This window comes from Vigna radiata, chromosome 5 (assembly GCF_000741045.1).
Source record: "Vigna radiata var. radiata cultivar VC1973A chromosome 5, Vradiata_ver6, whole genome shotgun sequence".
Lineage (NCBI taxonomy): Eukaryota > Viridiplantae > Streptophyta > Magnoliopsida > Fabales > Fabaceae > Vigna > Vigna radiata.
Window position 1 is genome coordinate 24,620,311 of NC_028355.1, and position 13,025 is coordinate 24,633,335.

The 13,025-nt window shown below is 30.3% G+C and overlaps 1 protein-coding gene and 2 long non-coding RNA genes across 3 annotated transcripts; 1 reads left to right on the forward strand and 2 right to left on the reverse strand.

Moving 5' to 3' along the window:
* The first annotated feature begins 748 nt into the window (after positions 1 to 748).
* Positions 749 to 3,304, forward strand: LOC106761819. The gene is made up of 8 exons (XM_022780318.1): positions 749 to 1,675; positions 1,781 to 1,825; positions 2,081 to 2,214; positions 2,343 to 2,494; positions 2,604 to 2,670; positions 2,752 to 2,805; positions 2,956 to 2,999; positions 3,104 to 3,304. Exons 1-6 carry the CDS (start codon positions 1,051 to 1,053, stop codon positions 2,800 to 2,802), a joined length of 1,074 nt encoding a protein of 357 aa, XP_022636039.1. The 5' UTR covers positions 749 to 1,050; the 3' UTR covers positions 2,803 to 2,805; positions 2,956 to 2,999; positions 3,104 to 3,304.
* A 5,825-nt stretch (positions 3,305 to 9,129) lies between these two features.
* On the reverse strand, positions 9,130 to 10,455 carry LOC106761530. Its single transcript, XR_001375690.2, has 3 exons — positions 10,388 to 10,455; positions 10,218 to 10,299; positions 9,130 to 9,580 (listed from the first exon to the last, which is right to left on the reverse strand). It is a non-coding gene; the product is annotated as an uncharacterized LOC106761530 (long non-coding RNA).
* A 565-nt stretch (positions 10,456 to 11,020) lies between these two features.
* On the reverse strand, positions 11,021 to 12,251 carry LOC106761531. The gene is made up of 3 exons (XR_001375691.2): positions 11,923 to 12,251; positions 11,274 to 11,382; positions 11,021 to 11,161 (listed from the first exon to the last, which is right to left on the reverse strand). It is a non-coding gene; the product is annotated as an uncharacterized LOC106761531 (long non-coding RNA).
* Positions 12,252 to 13,025: the final 774 nt, after the last annotated feature.

Consider the following 13,025-nt stretch of genomic DNA (forward strand, 5'->3'; position numbering starts at 1 on the left):
ACTTCTTACCCTTACAAATTGGATTCTCGCTCTAATGGCAGACCCTTGACACCGAAATAGGGTACAAGAAGTATACATGTTCTGCCCTATTCATTTCCTCACCTCAAGTGAATATTATCTTTTGCTGTTTCCCCATATCAAAACACAGAAGTATCAAAAAGCAATTTGCTTCATTTGTGCAACCATTGTTTCCTTTTCAAGAAATAATCAATCATTTTGCTTTGCCAACAACTGAATCGAATCATCAATTAGGTTGTAATTCAAAACACAAAAGTTATGTTGCAGTGCCAAAAGCATAATTCCAGAGCGTGCTGTGCCACCATTTATCCCTTGACAGACTGATATTTCAGTTCACACTGACCATGGGGGCAGCAGCGTGTCATTTCATATTTTAATGCTCATACACCATTAACTTGCTTTCTTCTTTACAAATTCATCCTAAATCAATCCTACTAGACTGCGACACAACTCATACTTATTCACCACTTCTTTTAATCACCACATAAGCTAAGTCATTCAACTATCCAATTTTAGTACGTTTATTTACCATTTTTTTAAACCAATGCAAAAACTTAATTAAATATACTATTTTAAAGTAAGCATTGCAATAAATAAATAAAGGAGATTTAAAATTGAGAGACGTCCGATTGGAGAAAGTGAATCTGAGTTGTTGGTTGAATTTTAAAAAAATTGAAAATAGAAAGAAAATGGAAGAAGAAGAAAGCACAGGCGTTGGATGATGGTGTGATGGTGTGCGTGAAAGTTAAGTGTAGTATGGGATTTTTGTGCATTGGTTGAAAAGAACAGGTTCCTCAAAATATCTGGGTATGTTGTTTCCTATACTAAACTTATTCTAGTTTCACTCATTTAACTGTGTTTTATGTTTCCTATCCTTTGCTTTCTCGCCAAGCTATCACAATTTTCTCCTACATTCCTTTCTCATCAGAGAGACTCGTTACTCTTGAAGGCTCGCTGCTGCAGGTCGAAGGCTCGCTTCCGCCGTGGAAAGCTCACCGCCGTCGAAGACTCGCCGCGCCAGTGTGTAGGAAGATGGAGAGAATGGATGATCTTCGCAACGCTTTACTAGAATTCCTCATTCGGAGCCCATTTCGGGACACTGAGGAAAAAGAGAGCATGGTGAAACATATGCTCCAAGTCTACTCCAAGTCTGATAATGATTCCGGTTTCAAGAAGACGTTTCTCCTGAAGATCATTCAAAATGACCTCCTCTCTTCTCACTCCATCAGCATTTCCGACCATCATCTCAAAATCTTCGACTATCTTGAGGAACTCTTTCTCCGCGATGCCGTTCCTGTCCCTGCCACCATCAGTGCTGCCTACTGCGCCGTGGCGGTGGAATGCACAATAAAATATCTACATCTCAATCTTCCTCACAATCTTCTCTACCTCCGCGCCGTGAAGAGGATATGGCGACTTAGGATTTCGCATATGAGAGAAGGGAGCCTTCTATTCTCGGAGGAGTTGGAGCGGTGGAGAAGCGACCTTGAAACCTCACTTTTGGATTCAAAAGTGAGGGAGCGATTGGCTTCGACAGACACTAGAGGGAATGCCATTATGAAACTCCGGGCGTTTTTTAATCAAGCCTCTACCGTTTTTGGCTGTCCTTTTGCTCCGTTAACAGCTATCGAGAATGAGGCCCAAGGAAATGAAGGAGGTATCATCCCAAATCATTTTTATCATATGAGATTTCATTTTTTTGGTTTAGTGTTTTGAGAAGATAGTATGTGTCATGTGATAAATAACATTGTTCAACTTATAGGTCATACGGAGCACACGGATAACACCCAACGAAACGAAGAAGGAGGTCTGTTTTGTTATATTTTGTTATATTGTAATCATCCCAAATCATTTTTATTATTTGAGATTTCATTTTTTGGTTTAATGTTTTGAGAAGATAGTATGTGTCGTGTGATGAATAAGATTGTTCTGTGTGACAATTACTAACTTATAAGTCATACCTATAATTTAAACACATACTAATTGCTATTGGATTGATTTTATGGTCATGGTAATTAGAATTTAAACTCGGTCATATTTTCATTGTGTCCAACTATTGAAGTTGAAAACATTGGGGATTGCATTTCTGGGGAGTTGCAAGAAGATAATGAGAAGACGTTTTTATCTTGGTCAACGGATATAAATGATGATGAAGTGGATCAAGTGGAAAAAGATCAAGTGAAAGATGAAGCAGGGGTATAAATGACAATCTTAATATCTTTCTTTCATGACTCTTTTTCCTTTTATAATTTTTATGTTGTTGATACTTTTCTGAATGTCTTCAAAAGATGTGCAATTAATTAATGTCTTCAAAGTTTTTGCAGCGGGTTAGAACATCAAGATTTCATTTGGCCAGTCCCAATAAGAAAAAACATTCTCCATTAAAAATCTACAGACCAGTAGCCATTGCAAAGAGAAGAACAACAAAAAGGTGGAGTCGGTTAGAAGAGGAGACACTTAAGAATGGCGTAGAGACGTAAGTGCTTATTCTAAATTAGGAAAATCATGATTTTCTTGTGAATTTTGATTACAGAAATTTTTTTTATTGATTTCCCAACCTCATTATATTTGTTTCACATGTACAGGTTTGGCAGGGGAAAGTGGAAGGTAATCCTAAATGCACACAAGGATATATTTGGGGAGAGAACCGAGGTAAGATTGATAAGAAGTGGTTGATGTTTAATTGCTTTTTTTAGTTCATGCTTTTGATAGTGATCTAATTATTTTTGCCAGGATGATTTGAAAGATAAGTGGAGAAGCATGATCCTCTATGGCTGCAAATAAATAGTAAGGATTAGATGCTTTAGGACAAGTTGAGTAAATTCGTTTTCTCTGTCATGATGTTGAGATTTGAGATTGTATAATATGCAGTGGTCAATCAAATGCAAGAATTGGCACTTGCTCTTTCTTTGAAATGTTTATCATTTGATTTTGTAGGGACATCTGTTGATGAAAGTTCGGATGAGTTTGGCACAGTTCAGGTATCTGTTTTTCTTTATTTAAAATTATAATTTTTGGGTAGTACCACAGATTTTTATTTTATTTTATTGGTTCATGTTCTATCTTGAAATATGGTGGTTTGCAGATTCCATCACCTTGGAAGCCTGTTTTGGAGGAGTCTTCAACACTACAAATATTTTTTATTACTATGGCATTACAGAGCCCCCTCTTTCAAAGATTTGTTTCAATGCTCATATATTTCACATTTAGATCTTGAAGTTTGCCACAAACTAAAATTTGAAACTTCTTTACTCTTTTAGAAATTGTGTATTACTTGCACTGGTTATAGCCCTTCAAAAATATCCTGTGAGAGCACTAGCTTAATGCGAATGATCAAATTTGATTACAACTATTTTAAGTTAATATGCTTTCTACATCTATGTTATAATTTAATGTTAACATATAAAGAGCATACATAGTGTATGTACTTCCGTTTTGTTTCTTACTTTTGTGGGTTTATTTAATTTATTTCGATTAAAAGAATTTTGTCAAACCATCAATATTAATTGGTTTTATTTTCTTGTGACCTATTTGTAGGTTTTATCCTGCCACTGGTTTTATTATTAATTTCGTGTTTAAACTATATGAGACTATTAAATTAATAATTAATTTAATAATTAAAACATTGTTTAGATAGGCACATCCAATTTAATAATGTCTACACCTACGTTGGATTTTCTGTATCATTTAGTTGGGATGCTTTCCGTAATTTCTTACTAATTCTTATCTTATATATTAAAATTATTTTTGTAATATCGTTATGTTTGCTTCGCTTTTAGAACAAATAGAATTATTTTTTCTAACTTAAAAAAAAATTATTTTATTATTTTTTAAAGTTTTCAGATTAGATTTAAATTTTAAAATAATTTTTCCGTGGATTTATAAATATCGTGATGGATCAGTTAGTAACACAGACTAAATTACAACCTAATTGCTGTCGAGGATGATTCGACTCAGTTTTTGGCAAAGCAAAACTATTTTGATTGATTATTTATAAAAATAATAATTAACAAAATTCACTACTTTTATCACTTTTAAGTGTGAAAAATTCTCATACCAAGAGTGACATATAAAATACGGTAAACAAAAGACACATAATATATATATATATATATATATATAAAATAGTACTGAATAGATAAAATATAAAAATAAAAAATAAAATTTCTTAATGTCTATAACATTTTCAGTAAAAAATTCCTCGGGATTCGTGTCTTCGAAAGCATGAAAATGTCATGTCTTTTTCTTTAACCTAGTTGGATTACCAGTTTAAATCAGAAAGGCCTATCCAATAGCTTTCATATATATTTTCAGCTCGTAGGAATACCTTTTATGTTCTCCTATAACAATTCTTACCAGATTCATAATCTTCTTACAAGCTTCTCAATTGCAAGCTTCAACGTTAGGTTCAATTGCAGTGCGGTTAAAATAATCACATTTATAAACTTATTATTCTGTATTTAATCTATTGTTCAATCCATATTTTTTTTTTCATCTTGAATATATTATTTTTAATTCAAAACAAACCTAACTGATTAAATTAACTTCTCTTAATTTTTATTTTAGGTTGTTAAAAGAACTTTTCATAACTCTAAAAAGTTTAAAAATCATAACTTACTGTCAGTAAAGTTTGATTATAAACATATGTATATTCCTATATACTTATATTAATATATCAATGGAGATTACCTTCATTTAACTCTAATCTTATGTTCATTCCAATAAGTAATGTATTCAAAAAGCTGAAAAAGAAAGAAATTAAAATATTTAAATACTTAAAATAAAATTATATTTAGTCTTTCTTATTTATTATTATCATTTAAGATAATATGGTGGTGAAAAAGATTAAAAAATATATAATTCTAAGAAATTAGATAAAAGTAGAAAGAAAAAGAAAAATAGAGATATTGTTTTAAGAAGGAAAACTTAGAACACACGTCTTACACCTATGCTTGAATCCTAAATTATCAAAAAGCAATTTGCTTCCTTTGTGCAACCATTATTTCTTTTTCCGGAAATAATCAAAATAGCTTTGCTTTGCCAACAACTGAGTTGAATCATCCTCGACAGCAATTAGGTTGTAATTCAGTCTGTGTTACTAACTGATCACATCCCTCACGATATTTATAAATTCACGGAAAAAAATATTTTAAATTATTTTAAAATTTAAATCTCCTATCTTAAAACTTTCAAAAAATAAAATACTTTTTATAAGTTAAAAAAAAAATCTTTTTGTTCTGAGGCAAACGTAATGATATTACAAAAGTAAATTTTAATATATAAGATAAGAATTAGTAAGAAATTACGGGAAACATCCCTACTAAACGATACAGAAAATCCAACGTAGGTGTAGACATTATTAAATTGGATGTGCCTATCTAAACAATGTTTTAATTATTAAATTACTTAAGTAGATCACATTAGATTCTTTCGCCCAGCATACTCCAACTTTTTTTCTAATTTGGTTTCGTTTTGCTTAGACATATATATTGCCTTTTTTTGTTGAATATATGTATTTTAATTGCTCACTAAATATTCAATGTAGTAAACTTTACCTATTTTTCGGTACCATTAAATTTATAATAGTTAGGGGAATAGATAATATCAAACTCAACTGATGGCATTGAAAGTGTATACTTGAAGACCTTATCCTTATTAGATATTATAAATTGCTTATAAAAACAAGATATTAGAAATTACAAAACGATAGATGTTATAATAAATAATGTTATAAATACTTTTTCAAGTGTGGAATCGAATATTATGATCAAACTCTTTTTGCACTTTTCTTTGAATATTAAAATATCTTTGTAAATTTTCGTTACAAAATCAATCGTAATTCTTTTTTATTTGTATCTGATTAGTTATTACAGTATAATATTAAATTCATAATAAATTTAATTATTTATTTATTTATAGGTTTCAAAATAGACTTTTAATTAAAATTGATCTAATAATAGTTGAATCAAATTTAAAAATTGATAAATGTGTTTTACCATTTAATATGTTTAATTTATAATGTTTGTATTTAATATTTATATAACAAATCAATTTATCAAGAAGTTTTTCATTTACATGAACTTTAGATTGTGAATTACCTTGTTTCTTCTTTCAATGTTCTTTTAGAAAGTCACACTATGAAAATAAGAAAAAAAAAAGTTAAAAATTATTTTATTTTATAAATGAATATATGTGGATTCCATATACTAACGAAATTAAGCATTGGGTTTGGTGAAAATCCGAATGGCACGGCATAAAGAGTAAACGATGATAGGAAGCATTGCATAAAACGTGAACTTTCCGTTGGAAAGACGCAAGTTGAGGGGTTGACGTAAAAAAGGATATCATCATTAAAAGTGTACAGTAACATACTATGATTAGTGCTTTTACTACAAAAACTTTGTGGCATTCTATGTACTTTATTTCAACCCTGTTAATAAGCAATTCGCCACTTATAATTTCTACATCAAATGACACACTCATATATAAAAACGTCACCGTTCTGTTGAATATATCTTTTAAAGTTGTTTCTAGCTTCCTAATACTTAATATTTCCTAATACTTAATATTTCATTTCCTTTTCAATGACTAACCCCAAATACAATACTATTAAATCGCTTTCTGTCTACTAACATAACATGCTTTAATTTTTCTTTAAAATACTATTAACTTGCTTTCTTCTTTACAATTTTTAGACTGCGACACAACTCATACTTATTCACCACTTCTTTTAATCACCACATAAGCTAAGTCATTCAACTCTCCAATTTTAGTACGTTATTTATGATTTTTTTTAAAAACCAAGATAGTTTTATACAATAAAGCAAAAGCTTAATAAAAATATACTATTTTAAAGTAATAGTTTTGACTTTTACTCTAATTTTATAATACATTTTCCATCTTATTGAAATTCAATATTTATATTTAATTATCAATTAGGTGTGCATTATTTGCTTGGAGTTATTTTCGTTAAGGAATCATCTCAACCTGGTAATCTTGAATTTGATTTCATTTTACTACTGTATCAATTGTTATTGATATTAATGCAACGACGTAATTATATCTTGGTTCCATGATGTACTTAAGCCTGCCGGCCAAATAAAGATATTTTAATAATCAGATAAATAGTTTTTAAACGGTGCGGAGTAAGAAAATACTATATTATTCTTGAAAATTGATGAAAGAAAAATAGCATGCACAATCATAAAGTATATGTTAAAGAGAGAAAGACAGAAATCATTAAGTTAAAATATTTACTACATTTTCAAATCCTGCTGTTAGCTTTCAAGATTTTATTTTATTTAAATTTATTATTTTTTAAGGATATAATTAGGTTTCCATATTACAGTTTATAATTTATATTTTTCTAGATAATAAATCAAAATTTGGTTAATGGTAAACTCTTCAATTTATTGGACTGATATAGTGAATATAACTAAATTACTCTCGAATATGATAAAAGTTGTTTTTGTCAAATACATCACTACAAAAATTTATATTTTTACCGGGGGTTATTTTTGTCATTTCCGGCGGTTTTAACCTCCGAAATGTACTTTACCCGCGGTTCGAAAAACCGTCGAGAAAAGGTGCGTCGGTAAAAATTACCGGCGGTTTTCTGAAAAACCGTCGGAAATAGCGGGGGTTTTGTGAAAACCGCCGGAAATAGCGGGGGTTTTGTGAAAACCGCCGGCAATAGCGGGGGTTTTGACAAAACCGCCGGAAATAGTGGGGGTTTTGCCAAAACCGCCGGAAATAGCGGGGGTTTTGTCAAAACCGCCGGTATTAACGGGGATTCTTCAGAAAACTGCCGATAATTGTTGGATTACAGAATTAAGGTTTCCTAATCCCCCGTAATGTAAACAATTCAAATTTTTTTATTATTCAAATAATTTGATTATAATAAAAAATGTATTTTATATAATATTTAATTTTCTATAAATTTGTTTCTATATCTTTTCTAACCAATATAAAAAAGCTTTTTAATACTAATGGACACAATATTCTAAATTAACGTTNATTGTAAAGGGTTCAACTAGATTACAAGTTACATGATATTTTTTGGTCATTTAGAGTGTGTTAAATAGTGGATTACTAATATACTAATTTTATAAATTGTAAAGTTTATTGGATACAATAAAAGAGAATATAATAACTTATACCATCCGCTATAATCCTTGAGTTCTCTATTTGCCTTGAGCGTCTCTCTCAATTCATCATATGTTAGAGCCTCTAGGTATGTTTGTGCATGCTTCCTGAAAATGTCCTCAATTGAAGGAACAAACCTAAAACACAACCTCCACTTACAAATTTCAAAATTTTATATACAGATAGTAAAATTAATATTTCTTTTACTGTTTTCTGAACAAATACTTAAAAATATGAATTGAAATAATGTCAAAAGTTTATATACAATGCCTGCAAAAGCTCATGGCTTCAATTCATCATACAGAAACAACCTTATATACAGTGTACAAGACAATCCTAAAGATGTCTTCTCCATTGAAGTTGATGAGCACGTCGTAATACAGGGTATATAATGATGAAGACGCGAATTCCATGGAAGCATTTGATGAGGTAATGAACTGTTAGAAGAGATAGCAATAATGAAACACTCTCAAAGAGATTATCTGTACAGACACCAAAGTAATTCAAAGTACATTTTTTAATTATCCTCGTAACGCGTTAAGACCATCACAGAACCTTTTTTACTTTGAACCAACAATATGTTTATGAGAATTATCAATATGTTTTGTAAATTATCAATATAAATCTTTACGAAATCACTAAACATTTATATTTAGAAAGCAAGAAGTAGAGGTATAAGACACCTTTCAATATTTAATGCATAGTTAACTTTTCTTATATAAATAAAAATAAAAATAATTAAAAACCACACATATGTTTAAATATCTCAACAGTTAACAAATTTTAAACGAAAATTAACTGAATTAAAATTTTTATACTACAACTATAATATTTTTTTCGTCTCTTTCATTTTATATAATCATTGAGTTTAAAACAATCAACAAACTAGTCAAGCAAGAAAGAGGAAATCAATATCCTAGTACTTAGTATAAGCATGATCATTTTTTTACTTATATCAGTTAAATCAATATCCACAAAATTATAAAAAAGAAGCTATTTCTACAAGTTCAGTGCTGTCGAAATTTGCATATCAGTTACCTTCGAGTTGAGAACATTGACACATATTTTTTTACTTATATCCTTATTTATTTCTATTTGATATATAATTTAGAAGAACAGAGTATGAAACAAAAAGAAGAAAAGTAAAATTGCAATAGAGGAAACAAGAAGAACATAAGATTCTAAACTGCTAAAATCTAAATAACTACTGTTTTAAATAGGCTGGTAAAGAAAAAAATGTAGAATTGGTAATGCTCCAAATAGTGAAAGAAAGAAAGGGAAAAAAGAGAGGAGATAAAAGCTGAAAGGAGCATGACTGTGTTTATGGTTGTGGACTGCGACACTGTTGAATTTGAGGAAAATGACTCGCATGTTCCCCACTGTACATGCGGTTAATCTTATCTTTGAGCGATGCAACCTGCAAAAATGTCTGCAAATATAAGAAAAACAGAGAAAAAACATTGAAGTACTAATGTAACTTTATTGTTTTTAAACAAAGTCAATGCAATAGTTAAAGTTAAGAAACTTTTCTCCTGTAAGATTTATTTGAACTTGTTTTATACCAATTTAAAAGCTTGGAGTCACAATATAATCACAAACATAAACCTGAACAGGAATCTTCTGAACGGATATATAAGGTATAATACTCATGAATTAGTGAAGAAATAATCCACGTAAAAGGAAGTTAAAATATGATAATCAGTTTGTAACGGTACAAACTACAAATTACATTAGAAATCCGTACTACAAATTTTTTTAAAAATCTATAATGTAAACTATATTTCATCTTGTATAATTCATAATATAAATTTACTTTCTGAATAAGATAACTCAATATAAATTTGAAAATGGAAAACTACCATTACGCTATGGGAGACATGATGAGAAAGACTAAAGCATCACACACTATACAAGCAATGCCATGTAATATTGATCATCAAATTTGGAAGAACGTAAATCCCAAAAAGTAAGTCAAAAGCACCATGCCGACACTACGCGCACAATGGCTATCTTCTAGTAACAATAATGAGAATCAAGGCAATTAAGATACATACCCAGAACGATTAGCTTTATCTTCATGTTCTGGAACCACATCTTTCTCCTAATCTTGGTTCCCTGCTGCCTGAAATCCTGAGCCTGCAAGATCAATTTATTGTATAAAAAATTANAAAATTAAACTATTTGATTTATTGTCTGTGTGATTCATCACGTCAAAATATAATACCCGGGTCCTATCCACCATCCATGTTTGCATAGCTCCTTGCATCACATGTACAAAAGAAACTCAAGCAATTTTATCTGTTTCTGGTTTCTGCATGTTTATACATTTGCATTTAGCTCGTCTTTCGCTTAGATTCTGCAGAAAGGTATTCAAAATGTCAGTGCATGAATGAAAAGAGTCATTAGTTGCATGGCTATGACTATGGGTTCTAACAAATAACTTCTCCCTTTGAGTACCTTGAATTGATTTTGAAGATTTTTTATGTGGTCTACAGCCAAATCCAACATCTCTGTTGTGCTGGTTTGCTGCCAATAACTCAAGAATGTTAACATTCCAAACACAAAACAATGCAATGGCAAATCAACTTCTGTTTTATTTCTGACCTTCTCCATATTTGGAACAAGCTCTTGCAATTTTCTTATTCGTTCACTGATCCTAGTTCTTCTCACCTGAGAACAAGTACTTGTTAGAATAATCTTTTCACATAATCATCATTTTTTATTATAGTTTTGGCAAAGCAACAGAGTTTCATTTTAATCGGTAGAACTTCACCATACCAAATGTTTGTGAAAACAAGTTTTGGCACTAAAAGATAACATCTCTTACCCTTTCGGCAATGCTTCGAGGATGAGTAGCAAAGCCCCTCTTTGCTCTGATTTTACAAGGAACAGAATCATTAAACTGAAGCAAGTTGTCCATAGAAAACATCTCCGAGGACGTTCTTGGCAAACTCAAATGATACGAAAGAGAATGAACTTGATTTCCCAGCTCTTCATTCTGAGTGTATGAGAACATATTTGAATTAAGAACCAGAAAAAAGCGAGGTTCATTTGTTCAAAGTCATTATTTCTTTATGTTTGTAGAATAATTTCACAGGTGAGAAACAAACCTGATTTAAGAGTAAAAACTATAAAGTATCTCAAATTAACCTTTGAAATCTGGAAACAACCAATCTTTTTACTCGTCTTTAATTTGAACTGTAAACAGCTAGTGTTTCTCTGTGTCATGAACACACAACAACAACAAATCAGAAAGGGAAATGAGCAAAGATCATGCTTTAAAAAGGTAAGCAAACAACATAAGAATGTTCGAAGAACAGACATCCAGGAAAGGAGATAACAAAGTTTTCAACACTTTTACTGGTTTGAGTATGAATATTCCAAAAATTGTTCTAGCCTTTTAGTTTTGTCACTTCAGTGAGCCTAACAAAGTTTAATTTTCCTACTTAAGGCCCTATTATGGTCAGAATTAGCTAACTGTTTATCCAATCAGAAGTCACTTTCAAAACCATAAATCTATGTGCAATTTCTTTCTCCTTGAACCATTTAGTTGTTGATTACTGAATATGTTTTGCGTCTTGACCTATTTTCATTAAAATCGCACTTGACTGCCTCTCTACCCCACATTACTCTCGTTTCTAGGGTTTGGTACGAGAAAAAAAAAANCAAAATTGAAGAAGAAGAACTAGGGTTTCCGAGAGCGAAAATGAAGTGAAAGAAAAATGAATCANTGAATGGAATGAAAATGAAGTAACCTACGCAGATGCGAGGAATTTCGAGAGCCAACACGATCTACGCAGCCACAACGCCTCGACGCTCGATGACGAACACAACGCAGAAGACCAACAAGAAGATGGTATCGGGCTTGGAGCAAAATGAATATGGTGAACTTTTTGGAGAAAAATGTATGAAGGCATAAATGAATTGAGAGAGAATTAGGGTTTAGAGAAAATTAGGAGAAGACGTGCTATAGATTTTTGNAAGGAATGTGTCGTGAAGTNTTTTAGGAGAAGGGAGTAAGGTAGATATATTTTTGAAAAATTATTTAAAAAATAAAAAACAATTTAGGAGCGGTTTCTCATACAAACCGCCGGGAATTTTCAGGGGTTTTTATAACCGCCGGAAAATAACCCCTTCTAAAATTTAATATTTTTGTAGTGCATGTTGGTTAATTAAGCAAACTAACATATATATAATTTTTATCTACCAGATAACATTATGCTAATTACATTATTCTCAATTAGTTAACATAATTCAATATTAATAGTTAATTGTGTCATGTAACCCAAACTTATTGAAGTAAGGATCCATAAATAGCACTGTACAATACTAGAAAATATGATAATTACGTTCATTAATAATCACATTGTTTGTTTGTTATGAGTGAAATTGTTATGAACGAAAATGTCTTTTACAAACATAATTTTAACTAACTTAAAAAGGATAAGTATCTCAAATAAAAACAAGTAGGTAGAAAAAATAAGTATCCAAAAATTGAAGTGTTCAAAATACTTTTAAAATTTTCACGTGACATAATAAATTATTTGAAGGTTTCTATCAATAGGAGAGAAATAAAAGTTTATCTTAAACAATACAAGGTTATATAAATAATTATATATTCATACATATAAAACTTTTAAAAATTAACTCAAGATAAAAATAAATCTACTCAGATAAAAATAATTGATTTGACTATTTTAATCTATCCTTTATCAAGATTCTTAGACAATATCTAATTTTTAAAAAAATAAAAGAATATTTAAAACATAAAAAGAAATAAAAATAATAATAATCTTTATAAAATAAAACTTCAATAATCAATTTTTTATTTATAGACTCGACATTTTAGAAATAAAATATTC